The following is an 18249-nucleotide window of genomic DNA, read 5'->3' as shown; positions in this document are numbered from 1 at the left end:
GAATTTCCCTTTCCTCTGCTGGATATACAAATGCAGAAATAAAGAGCTAAAAATTCCTGAAAGAATTATCTGTATGGGGTTTTCATGTTGGTTTCAAATTTCTTCCTGGGAAAGAATGCTGGCTGTGGTTATGTCAAAAGTTTGGTCATTGTGAACCACCCAGAGAGCTTCGGCTATGGGTTGGTATAGAAATATAATAAATGAAATGAAATGAAATTGTGTTTCCTAATATTTTGAGAGATTTGTGCTTTCCTATGTGACATGCTCTCAAGAGCTAACAGTCACGGAGTTCCTTGTGCATAGGCAGGAACAGCTGGTGGGAGGAACAAAGAACCGTAACAGAAGATAAAAAAAATAAAGCTTTAACATGAATTGATCTGCTTATAAAATGTTTGCAGCTGTGTTGGTACATTTGAGTTAAAAAAGAAAAGAAAAACCTTGACAGGATAATACCTTTATTGGGACTAACTAAAAAGTTACAAAATAGTCAGCAGGCTTTGTGTGATTCTTCTTCTGGCTGGATGTTATGGTAAACGAAAATAGCAAAAAAAGAAAAAAAGGGTGGCTATGGTAGAAAGGTCCAGTGTGAGCCATTATGTAATTTCAGAAGTGTAGAAAATGTAATTTTAGAATTAAAATAGACATTTTTCTTTCATGACTTACGGGGTGGGATTGTGGTATGTGTGCAGAAGATCCGCAAAGAATGATGCCTGAGCTTTGCTCTAGCTACTGCTTTAAAATGGCGTGTTCTGAGGCTATGTAATACAAAGTAAAATAGCTGAAATACACTGGAAGTGTGTCAATTTTATTTATTTATTTATTCATTTCATTTCTATACCGCCCAATAGCCGAAGCTCTCTGGGCGGTTCACAAAAATTAAAACCAAACAACACACAATAAAACAATTTAAAATATATAGAACATTAAAACCACAATATAACAATGCAACCACAATAAAACCTAGCAGCAGTACAGGAATTTAAAATACAGATTTAAAACAGCAAAGATAAAAATTTAGAAAGCTAAAAAGCCTGGGAAAATAAAAAGGTCTTTACCTGGTGCCGAAAGGAGTACAATGTAGGCGCCAGGCGAACCTCACTAGGGAGCTCATTCCAGAACCAGGGTGCCACAGCAGAAAAAGCTCTCCTCCTAGTAGCCACCCACCTCACTTCCTTTGGAATTTCTGGCATTCAGTGTATTTCTTTTTATTTTAAAATATTCTGTGTTCACTTGTTGGTTTTGCTATATCCCACTTGCTCTATGTGTCAACAAACTCCACCTCTCAGCACTGAGGGATGCCCATTGCTCAGTGAATAAATTGAGATGAATGCTAATACTTTGTATGGACCAGTTCACTTCTTTTGTTGTTCTTGTTGAAGGAAAGATTAGCCTTGTAAATTCTTCTGAGGAAGTTACCATGGGCTTTCAAAGCTTTCAAACCTCTGTTACACCATCTTTAAAGTTTGTGTATGTGTGAACCATGTTACTTCATTTTAGCTCAAATGGATGCTTTTAAAATAGCTCCTGATATAGCACCCAAAGGACACCATAGTTTATTTTCCTCTAATATAGATCTGACAAAGGTCTGCTGTTATTTCCATACCATCTCTAATGATCTGCTTGCTCTCCAGAGAACACTGACCCATTTCAGTGCAGAATAATTAGCCTTTCAGACAGCATTGTAATGCCATTAAACAAACATAGATGCGCAAGGTGACACTTTGTTGTTTAGACCTGAAAAAATATGTGTTACTTGTGTTGGCTTGGGTTGGATATCACTGAATATTATCAATATATAATTTCAGTGCTTGCAAGCTTGGGTTGCTGCCACTTTTAATTGCTGCTATTTTCTCCCAAATGACATCTGTTTGGCAAGGTATCATTTTGGGAGCAGCCATGATTGTGACTCTTTGGGCCTGATTTTCCATTTCCATTAACATGTGTGCAACAGGCCACCTTTCTAACTGTTAGAACAGTGTGAATGGGTTGAAGCTGAAGGAGTATTGTATCATTTAAGTTTCAAACATCTTCATGAGAATGGATCTATACAGGTGGCTGTGTGGCTGAGGAAAATGAAGCTCTTGACCTATTGCAAATGTAGAACAGTAGATGAAATACATTTTAAAATGCTAAACTGAATATAATGTTGTCAGTGCTTTAAATTACATTTTTACCAAAACGGTATGTTCCATCTGTCTTAGCCATTCTGATACATTAGTTTAGGAGGTGTTTCATCATGGAGTTGCTTACCACTTTCACAATGATATGTGGATTGTGGCATGTTGCTGGACAGGTGATTTGCTTTCTCAGTTAAAAGAGTTGAGAGCCAGGGGGCTTTATGCACGGTAAGTACGTCCGGCGGTGATTTTGTATTCTCTTGTGACAAAATAAAGTGGTACCATAAAGTACTAAAAACTCAGCTTAAGGTTGAATACTGAAAATTCATGGCAGAAATAGTATGACAGTCATTAATTATTTGTGTATAGTTTTTAATGAAACATTTAATGTCAGAAAATTTTGCCTGCTGCTTTGAGAACTTTCCAGTTATCATTGGTAGGCCTGATTTTAGGATAAACTTCTAGTTTAAAGCAATTGTATTTTGCTAAACATAAAGCACCAGCCTTTCTATAATATGCCTAAGATAAGGTATTTCGCAAGCTTTGTATTTTTCTTTGAAACATGTCAAATTCATACTGCATCATAAATGTCATGTTTTTATTCAGTATTAATTCCAGTACATTTAAAAGCCATTTGTGTTTGTAGATGATAAAGCAGTTGCTCTTGCATTCTGTTACAAGAAGTTATTTTTAACTGTTCTGTGGTAATGTTATTCTTTTTATTTCTGATTTATTGATGCAGGAAAACTTTTTCTCTTTGAAATGTAAGATTTTGAGTTATTTCTAGATATACTGTTTCTTGCTTTTATAAGTGTGTATATATATATATATATATATATGCATATATCTTTATAATATGTATTATGTTTGTGATTTCTTTGATTGTCAACGTTGAGCCAGTCTTGCCAACAAAGACTATGAAGCGTTTCCTATTTCTCTACTTTCCTTGTTTTTAATTTTGATTTTTAAAGAATCAATTTCTTTTTTTAAAAAAAACCTCTTAATGGGAATCCTGGCACTGTCTGTCTTCTCTGTTCTGCAGAAATGTTGAAGGAGTTGAACCAGCAACGCAGAGCGAAAGAGTTTACAGACCTGAAAATTATTGTTGAAGGCAAAGAGTTTGAAGTCCACCAAAATGTTCTAGCTTCCTGCAGCTTGTATTTCAAGGACCTGATTAAAAGGTTTGCCTTCCTTCCAGCTGTGATCTGGTCTGTTCTTTTGTAGGGCGCATTTGTGTCGCTTTTTTTCCTCCCCTCTCTTTCAGGTTTATGAAGATTTGACTTTCCTGTCACAGAGCCAGTAGCCATTCTTTCCACTTACTCTGAATGTATTTTTTTTAAACGAAAGACTCAGACCCATTTATTACACTGAACTGTATGATTCCTGATCTCACTAGTTGCACATTTTGGCTGAAGAGAAATGTTCTCTCATGGAGCATTTTAAAGTCAAATTCAAACAACTCTTGAAACAAAGCCGATCACAAAACACAACTGTTAGATCAGTAGTTTAACTCTTCCTTCAGGCTGCAAATAACCTGTATGCATATCACTGAAAGATACTAAAGAGGAATGAGTTATAAAGCATACATTTAACCCTTTCGTCTACGACGTTTTCGACACCTGATGATTTGGGCTCTTGGGAGCCAAAGAACGAACAGAGAAGAATACAAATATTAGAAGAAGCTTTTCTATGCAAGCATTCAGTTCACAACTTTTTAACAGGAAGACATGGAACTGAGGAAAGTATAGGTTTATAAAAATCCTGAATTCTCTCTGCTTCATAGAGTAAGTACTTTCCCCTCCCCCTGAGCAAATACAAATTTAGTTTAGAGCAGGGGGCTAAGATGTGTGTGTGTGTATATATATGTGTGTGTGTATGTGGTTTTTCCCCTTGGATCATGTTTCTATCTTGGCAATTTTCTCCCTCCATTTCCAGCCATTTGATTCTCAACATTGCATGATGGTCTTTTACTTTCCATTACATTAGGTTTTTTAAAAAATGTGTTTGCTTCATAGACTCAAGCAGAACTAAATTGCTATTTTTACATTATTAGTAAGTCAACATAGCAACATGGGGGGAAACCTACAAGAATAATATTCATATTTCTCTCAGTCATCAGCAAATTAATGTGGCTGCTGATTTTTGCCTTGCAGTATTTTCCTGAGCAAAGTGAACCTGAGCTGTGCAAAAAGAAAAAAAAAAGGGGGGGGGATACAGATCATCATGCTTGCTTTCAAATTGTGCATTTAAGTTTTGCCAACTAACACAATAGCGACTGTATTTTATTCCAGGGTGGCATGTTTGCTGGTATCTCCTTTTCTGTTTGTAATGTCCTCTTGCTTAAGCCTTGTTTTTCTAATTGTGGAGATATTACACAACTGTCATATAATTACACTGACTGATTTTCAATTATTCATAAAAAGTTGGCCTGCGAGCATGTTTTTCCCCCTCCATAAATCTAATGATAGCTAGCTTTAGCTGCTCTCTGTCTCTGCTCTCCTTTCTGCTCTTTATCACTTACTAGTTAAGGCTACGTTATATGCTTCTCACAGAGATGAGATATATATTCTACAGGGAAGGTAAATCTTAAGCTCCATTTATAGAAACCCAGTAAGTGACTGGCCATGCAGTGTCATTGAGCGTAACTGTGAAGCCTCTTGCTAGCTCATCAAGTCATCAGATGCTGTCTGCTTTGGAGAAAATCAGGGGTGGTAATTATTTATCTTAGATAGTTGTCAGATGGAGGTGAACTGCAGACTGATTACAACTTTAATAAAGCAATCATGGTGTATTTTAAGTCAAATAAGTGAGAACCTCTAAGTGACCTTCACTTTGCTGTTTTTGCTACTATCTTTCTATTTTTAACTTTTGAAAGTCACCTTGAACATTTTAACAGAAAGGTGAGCTATACAGGTTTTAAATAAATAATGCAATACATAAGCAAACAAACAATAAATAGAATGACACTAAAAAAGGACTGTAGGGCTCCATATTTATTGTATATAAGTGAGGAACTAAAGCAGGAGCAGAGGATCCCTGGATTGAACATAGGACCATCTGTATTCAAAGCATGTGCTCTGTCACTGATCTATGGGCTCTCCCAAATGTATGTATGGGTGAGGGTGAATACATATGGGTACAGATATGTTTTTTCCACCATTCTACTTAGAACTGAAATGTGCCCACACACAGGCTCATAAGATTTTTCTGATAATTTGTCGTTATTGTATTTATATGCCCTTCAAGCATGCCAGACTAGCAGCTGAAGTCACAAACCAATCAGAACTAAAGTTAGGTAACCAACATGGCCAACTGTAACAGTAGGAATTAACTAGAAGAAGTCACTGTGAAATGAAGGGGCTCTTGCATTTATGAGATGCTACATTCATGCAACGCTACGTTCATGTAAATACATGTGATTAAGCTCTGCTGCCTTTTTGAAAATGCAAAGCCATGTCACAAGAGCGTTGTTTTAGAACACAGAAGTGTGTGTGTGTGTGTGTGGAGGGGAGGGGAGGGGAGAAACAGGTGTGCTTAACTCTTTCCCTTCCCATCATTTCTATGTTCCAAATTGCAGCCCACAGCAGTCTCCTCTGCCCCCAGTCTGTTCATGGGGTTCCAAAACTGCGTGTGTTAGCGTAAAATATTTCTCTAACAATTTGGGAGGAAAAGATGCTTGGGGTGATTTTGAGAGGGAAAATAGTGTGTGGGGAAAGGGTTAAACACCAACCACTGCCACTTCAACAGTTGCTTTTAGGCCAGAGCTATTGCTACTGCTATACCTGCCCTGGATTTTTATGAACGGTGGGATGAAGAAAGAAAGAAAAAAAGAAAGATCAATTATACCAGCAAACACAGGCTCCCAAATACATGTTTCTTGAGTAATGGAAAGGTATATGTAGAAAAAGCATGTGTGAGAGAGAATATTGGCCAGGTGGAGATTCAATTAATCCTTTGCCTTTAGCTCCTCCCCATGTCTGTTTTCATTCAATCAGGCTTGGTTCTGGACTGGAGCCAAGCTGGAAGCTAGATGGGAACCAAACAGTTTGGGGGAAGCAGTGGGTGGAGTTAAGCACTGGCCTTACACCCACAACATCTCACTTGAAAGTGCCATCCCTGCCACATGCACAGGCTTGGGAATTCATATTTGCTGACACAGCATGTAGTTCCACTCTTAGTGCCATGTAAATTATCATACTATTTTAAGTACATATGAACAGAGCTTGAACACTTTTTTTCAGGTGGACCTATAACTTTCCTACTTCTTTTCGTGCTGATATAATTGAGTCTGGCCTAACTATCCCACTTTTTTCTCCCACTTTAGGCACTGCACATGAATAATAGTACAGGAGAGGCATTAGACTCAACCATCCATGTACATGTGTTGTATACATCCAAAGAGATTAGGGTTTGGGGCAAAATTGTTTTTGTAGAAGGGCATATTTGCAGATATGGTGAAAGTGCCTAAAATCTACTAGATACTGAATCTGCTAGGTATGTAAAATCATGCTGTAGGGCTTCATTTAACTCTAAAGCTGAGGACAGATCAGATATTCATTGGGACATAAGGAGATAAACAAGCATTGTGAAGGTCCTTCCATCACCCCATTCAAAAAGAGAAGAGAAATTGGATTATATGATGTCCATCTATGACCCAAGGTGCTCTTTGCAGCCAAAGGAATATTGTCAACAATATCTGTTAAACCAGTTATAAAACCTAGAGGATGATTTGATGGCTTGGTGGAAAGAACAAAGTGTACTTCTCCTTTTTCAGCTGGGAGGAGGTGCGAAGAATGCTTGGGATGCCTTTTCTTTTACCTAAGTCAGTGAAATATACTAGTATGGAAAATAGTTCTATGCTCTTATAGATGGCTTCCTTTTAGTGGGACTTATACTCTGTTTTTTTTTTAACAGTGGCATGTATCCCACCATAAAGTTTTAGCTGGCTGTTAGGGTTGATGTTGTGCAGCTGCCAGACTTCTGGAAAACATGTTTACACAGAGCACAACTTCATGGGATTCTGTATAAAATGCGTTGAGAGTTCCAAAAGTGTTTAACTCTTTCTGTGTTTAGAGCAAAAGGACAGAATGGAAGGCAATCTGTCTTGTATTGCATCTGCCTTGCAGTCTAGGACTGTAGAAGCATTAGTAGTATATAGGGTTTCAAATCTAACTTCGATTAAAGCTATGCACCCATAAAAGTGTTCAGTGCTGGCAGTAATTGAAAATCATGACCTCAGTTCAAAGTGTCATGGGTGCTACGACGCATTGGTATGATCCCCCATTTTATCAAAGTGAACAGAGAATTCCTTGCACATACAAGTGGTCTGTGGGCATGCTAGCGCTCCTTTGTATAAAAGGTGTGGCTGAATCTGGACACATCTGTGTATATCTCTTGATTCAGATGAGGCTTTTTTTTTACCATTAGCAACAAAATTGTCCGTTTTAACTTTGGACAGTGAAAATATTTAATATTTTCACAATAGCACGACATACTGAGATGGTGTCATATTTATTTTAATTGGTTACATTATAAATCCAGTCAGTTAAAACAAACCAGTTAATGGAGTATAATAACTTTTTAATTGGTTGACATTCCTGGCAGCAGTTATTAGATTTGTCAGATTTATACCAGGTACCTACTCTGAAATGCCAGAGGGGATAACATTAACCTGTTGAACAGACAAAATGTGGCAAATCAAAATAGACAGGACCATTCTCAAAACTCCCTGCCCATTTGAGTTGATACTAGACATCCATTTCATGAATACTATAGCTGTGGATGCAAAATGAACATTGCTCACCCTCCTTAGGAGCTTTATTGCTTATCATTAGGGCTTTCACTCACTCAAAATGGCACTGCAAATCTTATCCAAAAAATGACAGATTAATCACTGTTCTTGCTTTTGCTCTGGCTAGACAACAGTAAGCCACACTGCTGTCACATGGTGGTTTGCAAGGTGATTTGCACGACCCAGCTATATTTACTCACATCTCACAGCCCCTTGGTGCTTTGAGAACTTGATAGGTAAGGGCAAAGGGAAATGGTTATCTAAATGAGGGACACTTAGATCTAAATGGGTAGAGGGCAAAAGCAGCACAATAAAGAAACTCAAACACAATGTTCAAACGCTTTTGCCTGGAATCACTTGAAATGTCTTCAGAAGTATGCCGTGTTGGAACCAGAAGGTAACTGGGCAACGTAGGCTCCATAGTTTTAGTTGTTGCAGGGCTCAGACATGGCTTGTCCATGTGCACCTCTTTGTCAGCTCATTGTGCACAATATAATTTGAGAGTTTGTAAGTCTTTCTGTGTACTCTTAAATTGCCAGGTTAAGGCAGTCATTCTTTCTGGTCTTCCAGTTTTTCATCTCTATCAGCTTATATCTATTCTATCCCTTGCTATGGACCTTTGCATTGTCTTTGTTATGCTAATTTCACTGGCTTCCTCTTCCTTGGCACTTCCCCTTCAGATGTTTGCTTTTTATTTATAAGTGCTTACTTTCTCTTACCTTTTCTCTGTTGTAACTGCCTATGGCCCTCCTCAATCCCTTGTTCCGGCCATGAGGGCCTTTTGCTCTATCAACTTGCCTGTGATCTTTCTGTTATGCAATCCCCTTTCTATACTTTCTTCTGATCAGAATTTGTAGAGCTCCCTCTCTCCCAGTGGCTTAAAACATAATCTTAGCTGTCTTCCTCTTCTCACCTCCCCGTTCTCTCATGTCAGCTTCCTTTCTTTATTATTTGTGTTTTACATTGAAGGCCTGCAGATAAAACATACACATGTGTTTGCTTTTATTGCACCTATACAGTTGTAGGAACTATATAAATATTATTAGTATTTTTATTATTCCTAAAGAAAGAGCAGGTTAGACCAGAGGATCTTCAAGCTGCAATGGAAGTAGGAGGTCAGTGGCATACAAAAGATTAGTAGATGGATCAGCGGGATGGAACCAACAGGTAGATCCCACAAAAAGACAAAATTCTCATGGCGGAGCTCCTTCATAATGAGAGTGGAAACACTAGATCCAATTTAAGAGGGTATCTTGAAACTCTTATAGCACTTTCCATTACACAAAGTGCTGAAAAATTCTTCACTCACTTATCCTCACAAGAATCCAGGAGCACATATCCCAGGCAAGGAAGTGACTTATCTGAGCCTCTTCAGAGAGCCTCATGGCTCAGCAGCACTGTGAAATAAGTTCCCCAACATCCAAATAGAGCATTTCCTCCACTATATTACACTAGTGCTCAGATTTTTTAGCTGTATATGCTATGACAACCGCTCTGTGTTCCTTTTCCACTGGAAACATTATGTGAGCAAAGCTGGAAGCTGAACTGCCATTAAATCCAATAATTAAAATATTGGGCCCATTTTCTTTGAACTTGACATAGTTGTATTTTAATCATGTTTTGACTCTATTATGCATTATGTTGTGCTTCCTCCCTTCCCCCTACTCTGTGTGCATATATTTATGCTGATAGAGAAATATAAACCAACAAGCATTAGGATCCAGTGAATAGTCTGGGAGTTGAAGCTAAGCAAACGTAGACCTGATCTGTCCCTTGGAAGGGAGCAAGAACCCCATACGAGACAAGATATGAGTATCATAAATATTTAAAGGGGAAGAATACAAACATTTGAAAATGGTTTACACCCACCCTTGACAAATATTGAAAATTATATGTTTTAAATAAAGAGGCTATAAAATTCAGCCTGTTAACTGAACAAATACTTAACTATGCTGCAGTTAACTATGCTCCAGGAAATCTGGAGGCTTCCATGAATCTAGAATAAGAAATACTTCTGTACATTCAGCCATTCAAGTGAAACAAGTTGTATAACACCAGCTGTGTTCTGGGCTCCTGTTTTATTATGGTGCCGTAAATATGATTAAAAGAGATCAGGCCTGAATGAAGTAGAGAAAATGTTTAGTGTCTGGAGAGAGAACTCTATTCTCTCCTGATGTATTTTGTGTTCCATCATCTGCCATCCTTGGGCTCTTGGGAATATTTAGCTGTTTAATTTTTATGTAATTCTGTAGCCAACTGGGCCATTGTGTAGCATAGTAGGCAAGCTGACTTCTGGTAATGTTTTCATACATATTTGTGCCAACACTCTTCTCCAGAAACAGACCTTGAGGGAGTCTGTTCTAAATCTTCAGAAGAAGGGTAGCAGGTCAGGCAGTGTTACTGTTCCAAGGACAACTGACTCATTCTCTACCCCTTGTTTAAGCCATACTTTTGAAACTTGTTTCCTCCCCACTCCTCCTCCTCCCTGAAAACCTCAACAGGGAAGCAGATTTGTGATTCCATATGTGAGCTCAGCAACCATAGCATTATGCTTTCCTATGAAGCTAAGCTTGTCCCAACTGTCTTTTTATGACTGTGATGTCCAATCCTTTGAATGGTGTGACAAGCATATCTGAAAGTTGGCCCTATTGTTTCTGTTGACTTAGTTCTGGCCACATCTCTTGTGAATATAGCATTTGTTGTTAATCCCTTCTTGGCTTCTATTTATCACTGATGTGGCAATGACAATGGTGGGTAATAGACAGACAAAGAATATTGAATACCTGGATTTACACCAATCAAAGATTAATCTTCTTGAAGCTGAGCAGATGCAAATTTGGGCCAAAAGATTCACCATTCCTGTATATTAAACTAAACCTCCCAAATCCTCATCTCCTGGGGCAATAAATATATAAATCTGCAGCACAGAAAATGCTAGATAATTGCATTTGTTCCCCAGATGTATAGTTTATTGATAAATTCATGAGGCTATTACTAAATATAGTACTGAGTACAGAAAAAAGGACAACCTTTTGTCTACCAGATCATAAAGTGGTGTAAAGATAATACCTAGTATTTATTTTGAAAACAGTGTCTGTAATATAATTCTAAAAGAGTAGTAATAGCATCTGTTTTTTTAAAAAATACATTTTAATTGGACAGGCATGCTTTATGACATTCATATTACAATGATTTTGCTATAGAAGGGCTCTCATTTACTTGATTAATTACCTTGCAGCTGTAATCACTTTGCTATGTTATATGTTTAATACATATAATATTGTGTGTTGTGGAAACCCATTACTTTGTATGTGATGCATCTACCTTTATATGTATCCCATGAGCACATAAGGAAATGTAAATAAGGCTCATAGACATGAGGTGTTGTTTTCCATATAGAAAACAGTATCTGTTGTTCGTTGGGAGTAAGTTATAGATGGACCCTAGTTCTCTGTTGTTGATCCCATAATAAACATCTTTTCCATCCTGAAGATGGAAAATCAAATAATGGGAAGTTTAAAATTTACTTTGTTCTTTTATACTTACAATTTGAATTCCTTGAGGATCAGTGTTTTACTGTTAAAAAAAACAATAGCAATTCAGCTTACATTCTGTAAGACTTCAACAGAATGTTTCTAATATAACTGCATTAACTATCAGACCCATAGGCCTCATGAGGAGCTATAGTCCCCAGTGACCTGTACTTGCCAGCCAAAACAATTCTACAAAGCTTTAAACAACAACAAAAGCAGAATTTCATTTCCATTTAAGATCTGCAGCAGCATTTCCAAATCTTGTTTTCCCTGTTTCTCTTAGAGCCAGGCAAAACATCCAGAGAAGGAAACCAATTTGTTTGGTTGGTTTTTATTCCGTTGTTTAAGTAGGAAATCCTTTTTTTTCCCCCTTTTAAGTGGGCAGAAAACAGAGGTATTTATTCTTAAGATAATTATGTCCGTCACCACCAGGAGGCAGAGTCAATGACACCAGCACATCATAGTCTCCTTCAGGGGGTGGAGCAGATGTTTGGAATTTGAATGACCACCAGATATAAGCATGAAGAAAAATAGCATGCCTGAGAAGCCGTATAGTCTGTTAATGGAATCCACAGCAATAAATAACAGGATAAGGGGGCTTATACAGAGGCCCCTTACTTGGCGATGACACAGAATGTTATAACAAACAGTGACATTTGTACTAGAACCAGGATGCTCAACAACTTGGCAGAGGCATTATGTTATTAATGAAAATGTAAAAGGACATTGGATTAGTATACTTAGCCTGGTTCTGAAATTCTGACCATGACAGCCTGTAGTTCAGGCTTTTGAACAGCTGTTTGTCTAGCTACTTATGAATTTCCTCTGGGCAACCAGACAAGGATGTTTTTATCAATTGCAAAAGAGTTAGTACTTTGACAGTCTGAAAGCAGAAAATGACAGGTGAACTATTCAAAATGTTTGTGAACTAGTAACTTTTGTGGACTTATTTGCAAGATGGCTGTAGTTAATTTTCTGTGATATTGCGAACAGATATCTGTGAACAGAGTTCAACAGGTAACTGGACTGCAGCTTAAAATTCCCAACTAAAATAAAGCAAGCTCTCTGGAACATCCAGTCAAAGCAGAGTGTTAGACAGTATGTTCCCCTGTTGTTATTATTACAGTAATTTTACTTTGAGGTAGGGTTTGGGGTTACATTTGTGTGGATGTGCTGCTGTGTTCCACATGTATACCATACCCCTTACAGTGGTTTGTTACTATGGAATGATGTTGGGTCAACTGTTCTTAGTTACAGGGCTTTACATAACATATTTCACATAATTCATACTACTTCTTCTGGCAGATGGCTTCATTTTGAATTTCCTGAATTTGTTTTGACTTGTTAATGTAACTCAAGCATGTAACTAGAGAGCAGACAGCTGTCTATAATATGTATAGGTAGCTTTCCATATGTAATGTGAATCTGAGAAAGAATATGGCCAACCCTCAAGAGACAATCAGATGGTTAATCAGCCAAAATAAATATGGTTAACAGGTTTAATGAGGCCTATATAGCTTAGCCGTTGGTTATCACATCAGAAATTATAGTTAGAAGCAGCATGGAAATGTTGTCCATAAACTGATGGATAAATCAACTGCTCCTGCTTATAAAGTGGCTTTAGCCAGATTCCAAATGTGCCCTTGATCTTGAGGAGACTTTTATTATATAGAGCTCTAATGCTGCTTCAGATGAAAAGTTTCACAGATAGAATGTCTTGGAGAGAAAGTGTGTACCTGTACATACAGAGAGGCACAAAGTGACTTTTTTGTGGTGGTTTCTAAGGTATGATGTAGAAGACCGTTCTACATCCATCAATCATCAAAAAAGAATGTATGCCTGTGTTAGATGTCAAAAGCAATGTCAGACATAAACTAATGCCAAGAACTTGAGATTGTATGCAAAGACACTTTGCTAGATCCTTATCTAAATGGTCTCTTTTTTTCTCCTCTGAAACATTTTGTTCCTTTATCTTCAAATAAGCTGATAAACGCTAAAGGAGAAAAGTACAGCTGTTTGGAGTTATACAGTTTACATTTACAAATGACCCTTCCTTTGCAAAAGAAGGTTCTCTTGCATATTTTGTTTCTGTTTTATATGTTGCCATTATTTCAGTTTAACTAAGCGGACAAGTCATATTCAAGAGCATTTGCTTTTAGTCAAATTATGCGCGACATTATTTTAAAAATTATTTTCTTTATATAGTCAAATCTCTGCGCTACAGCAGGAATATATTGTAGTATTGCTTATCTGTTTCTTTCTAGTACTTCTCTGAATCTATCACCCACAGTAGGCTTCCTGTTTTCCCATTCTAAAAGAATTCCCTGACAGCCCCCATAAAATTAAGCTGTTTAGAAGTTATCCTCCTAGCTTGTATTAACACTGACCTATACAAACTGTGTTGCTGTTTAGCTCCTGATAAATCTTGAGTCCTGTTCTAAATCGCTTCCTAATTTTAATGAGCTTATCTATCAGGCTTCGCCAGTTTTTCACTGCAGCCATTCTCTAAGATTGCAAGGTTGATAAAGCAAAGACTAAAATTGTTTATTATTACACATTATTCTTTAGAAGCAAAACTTTATTTTCCCATGGGTTGTTGGAGAAGTTATTGATTTCCTGCCACAGTGTGAAATGTTTGACCTTTATAATGTGAGCAGTGATTACAAGGCCAATAAAATGACATCATTCTGTTTACACTTTTAGGGCAACAACTGATCAACTGTTCACATTTAAGTATCCACTGATTTCTAAAACATGCCTGAGGCAACATACAGAGACATGTAAAATTGTACAGTCACAAATTTCAGATTTTGACAGACAACTGTCACATTTAGTGATTTAGGAAAATATGGACTTATTCAGATGTATAAGACCACAGACTTTCAGTGGTTTTTTTTTCCTTCACAGTATATCACTTGGAAGGGTTTTTAGGCTAAATCAACTCCCTTGTATTTTATTGCTGTTTTATTTTAGAAATTTGCAAGCCACTTTTTTGACCCTAAATAGGCCTTTAAGGCAGCCAAACCACCACCGCTCCACACACACACACACACACACAGGAATTCTTAATCCCTAATAGGGTCCCCCCCCTTTAAATGTGATTGTTCTCAGTAGCTGCAGAAGGATCAGCCCAGGTGTTTTCCAGCTGCAGCCTCTGCCAATCACAGAGGGGGGGAGTGATCCAAGGAAGCTGCAGCTGCCCCTTGGGGGGGGGGGAAGTGGATTGTGAGGGAGCTGCAACTCCCAGGGGCAACAGCTTTTAAAGGGGCAGCACCCCTTTTAATCCCAGAGGATTCCCACTGGAAGAAGAGAGGGGTAAATCTTCCACAGTCACACTCTGAGCCTACTGAAGGCCCGTGTATGGGGGGGGGGGGGGGAGTAGCTTAGATGCTGTGAAAACTCACGGAGGAACAGCATATTATGTTTTGAATGTTAGGAAAGAGCTCTATCCTCACAACTATGTGCTAGTGGTAGAAGATATCTACATTCATTCCCCCTGCCCCCCAGACAAAATGCACTAGGTGGTCATGAGTTAACTGAATCCCATACGCTGGTGCTTCCTGTGCAGCCAGGGAATGTCTCTCTGTTGCTTAATTAAGTTGTGGCTCAGGCGCCTTTTAGAGTCCAGAATATCAAGCAAGGCCTTATTCTTCTCTGGCAGCAGGATAGTGACTTAGCAATAATTCTCTTTCAGGGTAGTCCCTACCATGAGGCAGAGTGAGGTGGCTGCCTCAGGCAGCTGTTTTGGGGTGTCATGAAAGGACAGCAAATGGTTAGTTATTTAATCTTTGTTGTATTTTTACAGTCAGTATTTTTACAGTCAGGAAGGGAGAGAGAGGCTCTTGTGGGGTTTTCTGCATCAGATGCCAAAGTAACCTGACCAGCCTTGGGTACTACGCACCTTGATTTGGGGAAGGGAAGGGGCACCATTTGCTGCTCTGCCTCAGGTTTCAGAACGACTTTGGCTGGCCCTCCTCTCTCTTGCTTGAGGTTCACACACTGCTCTTCAGAGGAGAACAGGTACATTTCCAATGGATTCATGTGAGGTCTGGGAACAGATTGTACCATATACAACTGAAGGCATTTTGAACCCATCTGTATGGTGCAGTTACATGTTTCTGATAAGAGAATAGTTAATCTCACACACACACACGGTTAATTCTGCTTACAAACTGTGGTTTAACTGAGTTGTGATGTGATGTTTCTCCAGTCATGGTAGTTTGTCGTGCACACACACAACCTCTCTGCTGCTTTTGAAAATACCTCGCTTATTTTAGCCAGTGGTCCACCTGGCTTCTGTTCTGAATTTATACAAGCTAGTCCATCATAATAGAAGCCATACTTTTCTGATTTTCATTTTTATTTTTTTAATATTGTGTTGTCTGAGCCTAGCCCTTTCTCAGTATCCAAATAATGAATCTAAATAGTGCCCATGATCTGTATGCTGCACGAACTTCCCAGTTGCAGCATCTTGCCAATTTCAAACTGTCACCAGAAGAAGAAAAGGATACAATTTTCTTTTCCATTTCTGGCAGGTTGTGTAACATCAATAATCTCTGCTGGGTATTATGCTCTCCATAAGAGGCTTTTGTGATTGATTAAACACCTTAGCTTTGTTTTGGTGTTTAATCAATTGCAGCAGCCGTTTATAGCTTGGTATATTACAAAGGAGGAGAGATTATCACTGAATTATTCTAAAGAGCAATAATGGGGTGGAGTTGTCTCTAATGTTGGTGCTTTCTTTATTCTAATGGTGGCTCAAGCTATTAACGGCTTTCTCACTGCTATTTTCTTCTGTTGTCCCCAGAGAACGCTTAATAAGGACAACCACTTGCAGAGCTGTATTAACACAGAGAACATGCATAAACGTTGAGGATGATCTAGTCTAATGGCTGGAGCATCAAGGGGGAAGATTTTGCCCCCAAATTCATGTTGCACCTTCCTGTGACATGTAGAAGTCATTATTCTCCCCCTTCCATGACTTCCCAGCCAACTGAAAACAAAGAATACTACCGACATTATAAAACAGATTTCCCAATTTGCAACCAACATCGTTATTATTATAATTACATCAATATACATCACCTGTGAGATAGAATGTGCAAAAGTACATCTTACAGATAAATATGAGTGAGGCAAAGTTAGGTACAGAGAACAGGGGATCCCCTATAGGTGATTCTCCATCCTTAAATTGAGCCAGTTCAGGACATTTTATTATGTGCTCATGTGGAGAAGATAATTTGAGCCAATTGTGAGAAATGTGCCATCTTTGAATACAAAGGTCAGGCACTGTGTTTTAATTTCTGCAAGCACTTCATAAACTTAAAACATTTCATAGAAATGTTCAATTTACTGGACAGTTGGTAACCTTACTGTAAAGATGCTGGAACAGCTGAGTGCATTTAAAGATTGAACTCAGTAAAGAATTTAACATTAGCCACTTCTGTTCCTCATAGCCAGCTGAAAAATGTGTAGCATCAGGGCACTGTTACCTAAGAAGTAACATTATATAGTATACAGATAGTCTGGTGCCTTGTTTGATGTAAATATAGTTATACATATAATTCTGTTCCTAAAATATGGCATAGCTCTCTATGTAAACTTGTATGACTATTAAACCATGTATGAGCTGGGAGATTTCAAAGGCTTGTGTGTTTGCTTAGCTTTACCAAGCAGTTGAAATTAACAAGTCTAATTGCATCACATGAGAGTCATTTTACATTTCTGCAGAATCAGTGGCTTAATTAGAGACTCTGTACGTTATAACAGGGTAGAAAGCATATACATAACTTATTTCCTGTCATTGTTCTGAATCAGGGGACAGGGAGACTAAAGCTATGGAAATTGGGAGGTAGGTAAGATGATATTGTTTGTATTGGAGGATTAATATTTCTTCATGCTTTGTTATCCTATCCCAATCTTAGGAAATAAGCTGGTAGAAGTTGCTGGGGAACATAGATAGACCTTGAAATCTGAGGCTCTTGTGAAGTTGCCACATACCATGCTTCTCTTTAAGGCTGACTGACTGGTCTTTCATGACCCTTTTATAGAGTTTACTGGGACACTGAGACGTAAAAGTTTGGTGTTAATTCTGACACAGGTTTCAGTGGCAGAGTAATCGGACTTGTACCTACATTGAGAGCAATGAAGGTGCTGATGGTTCTAACCATTTAAAAGGCATTTGCTTTCCTATGCTAACAGACTTTCCTCCCCTTTTCTTGACATTACCAAATGCATTTTATTTTATTTTTGTCTTTCAGGTATAACCCAACTTTAGTGTTTTGCAGCTATACCATGTGCCAGCCATTAGGAACTGGGCCCTTCCCACCCCCCACCCCCATGTATCTATTTTTTGTCTGATAGTTTCACAAACACTAATGCACACTTCAAATGCAGGCGATATTTTGATCACCAAATTGTTTAGCACTTTATGCAGGAAAAACCGGTAGGCCACAGTCATGAAACTTCGAGAGGATGGCTGCTGGCTTCCTGTGGCAGAGCTGGTTGATGTTCCACCCCCTTCCCTCCTTTGCTCTAACCATTTTGTCTGTCTATCTCGTCTTGTATTTAGTTTTCAAAGCAATGCCATGAGGGGTCTCCTTCCTTCCTTTCTTTTTTTTTTTAGTGCCTAAAAGGGAACAATATATTTTTAAGACAAACAAATATACATGCAGAATTAATTAATTATAAAAATTGTCTGCAACTTGAGAATGTCAAGCTAAAAACCATTTAAGCTCTGTTCCTGTATTACTTTGACTTGTGGAAATGTCCTTAAATGTATCCCTAAATACATTTTAAAATATCATTC

At 38.2% G+C, this 18249-nt stretch overlaps 1 protein-coding gene across 3 annotated transcripts in view; it reads left to right on the top strand.

Moving 5' to 3' along the window:
• KLHL29 (kelch like family member 29) overlaps positions 1-18249 on the top strand; it is a 549854-nt gene that overhangs the window by 448254 nt on the left and 83351 nt on the right. For all 3 annotated transcript variants that reach the window (XM_084826507.1, XM_084826506.1, XM_084826509.1), the window contains one exon: positions 3160-3298. In XM_084826507.1, the coding sequence (XP_084682633.1) occupies positions 3160-3298 (139 nt within the window). The remainder of the gene's footprint in view (positions 1-3159; positions 3299-18249) is intronic.

The sequence above is a fragment of the Heloderma suspectum genome, chromosome 1 (genome assembly GCF_057233095.1).
Source record: "Heloderma suspectum isolate Gila_16-S chromosome 1, 16-S_ref, whole genome shotgun sequence".
Taxonomy (NCBI): Eukaryota; Metazoa; Chordata; class Lepidosauria; order Squamata; family Helodermatidae; genus Heloderma; species Heloderma suspectum.
Note: the sequence above shows the minus strand (reverse complement) of the source record. Positions and strands in the feature narration are given on the sequence as shown.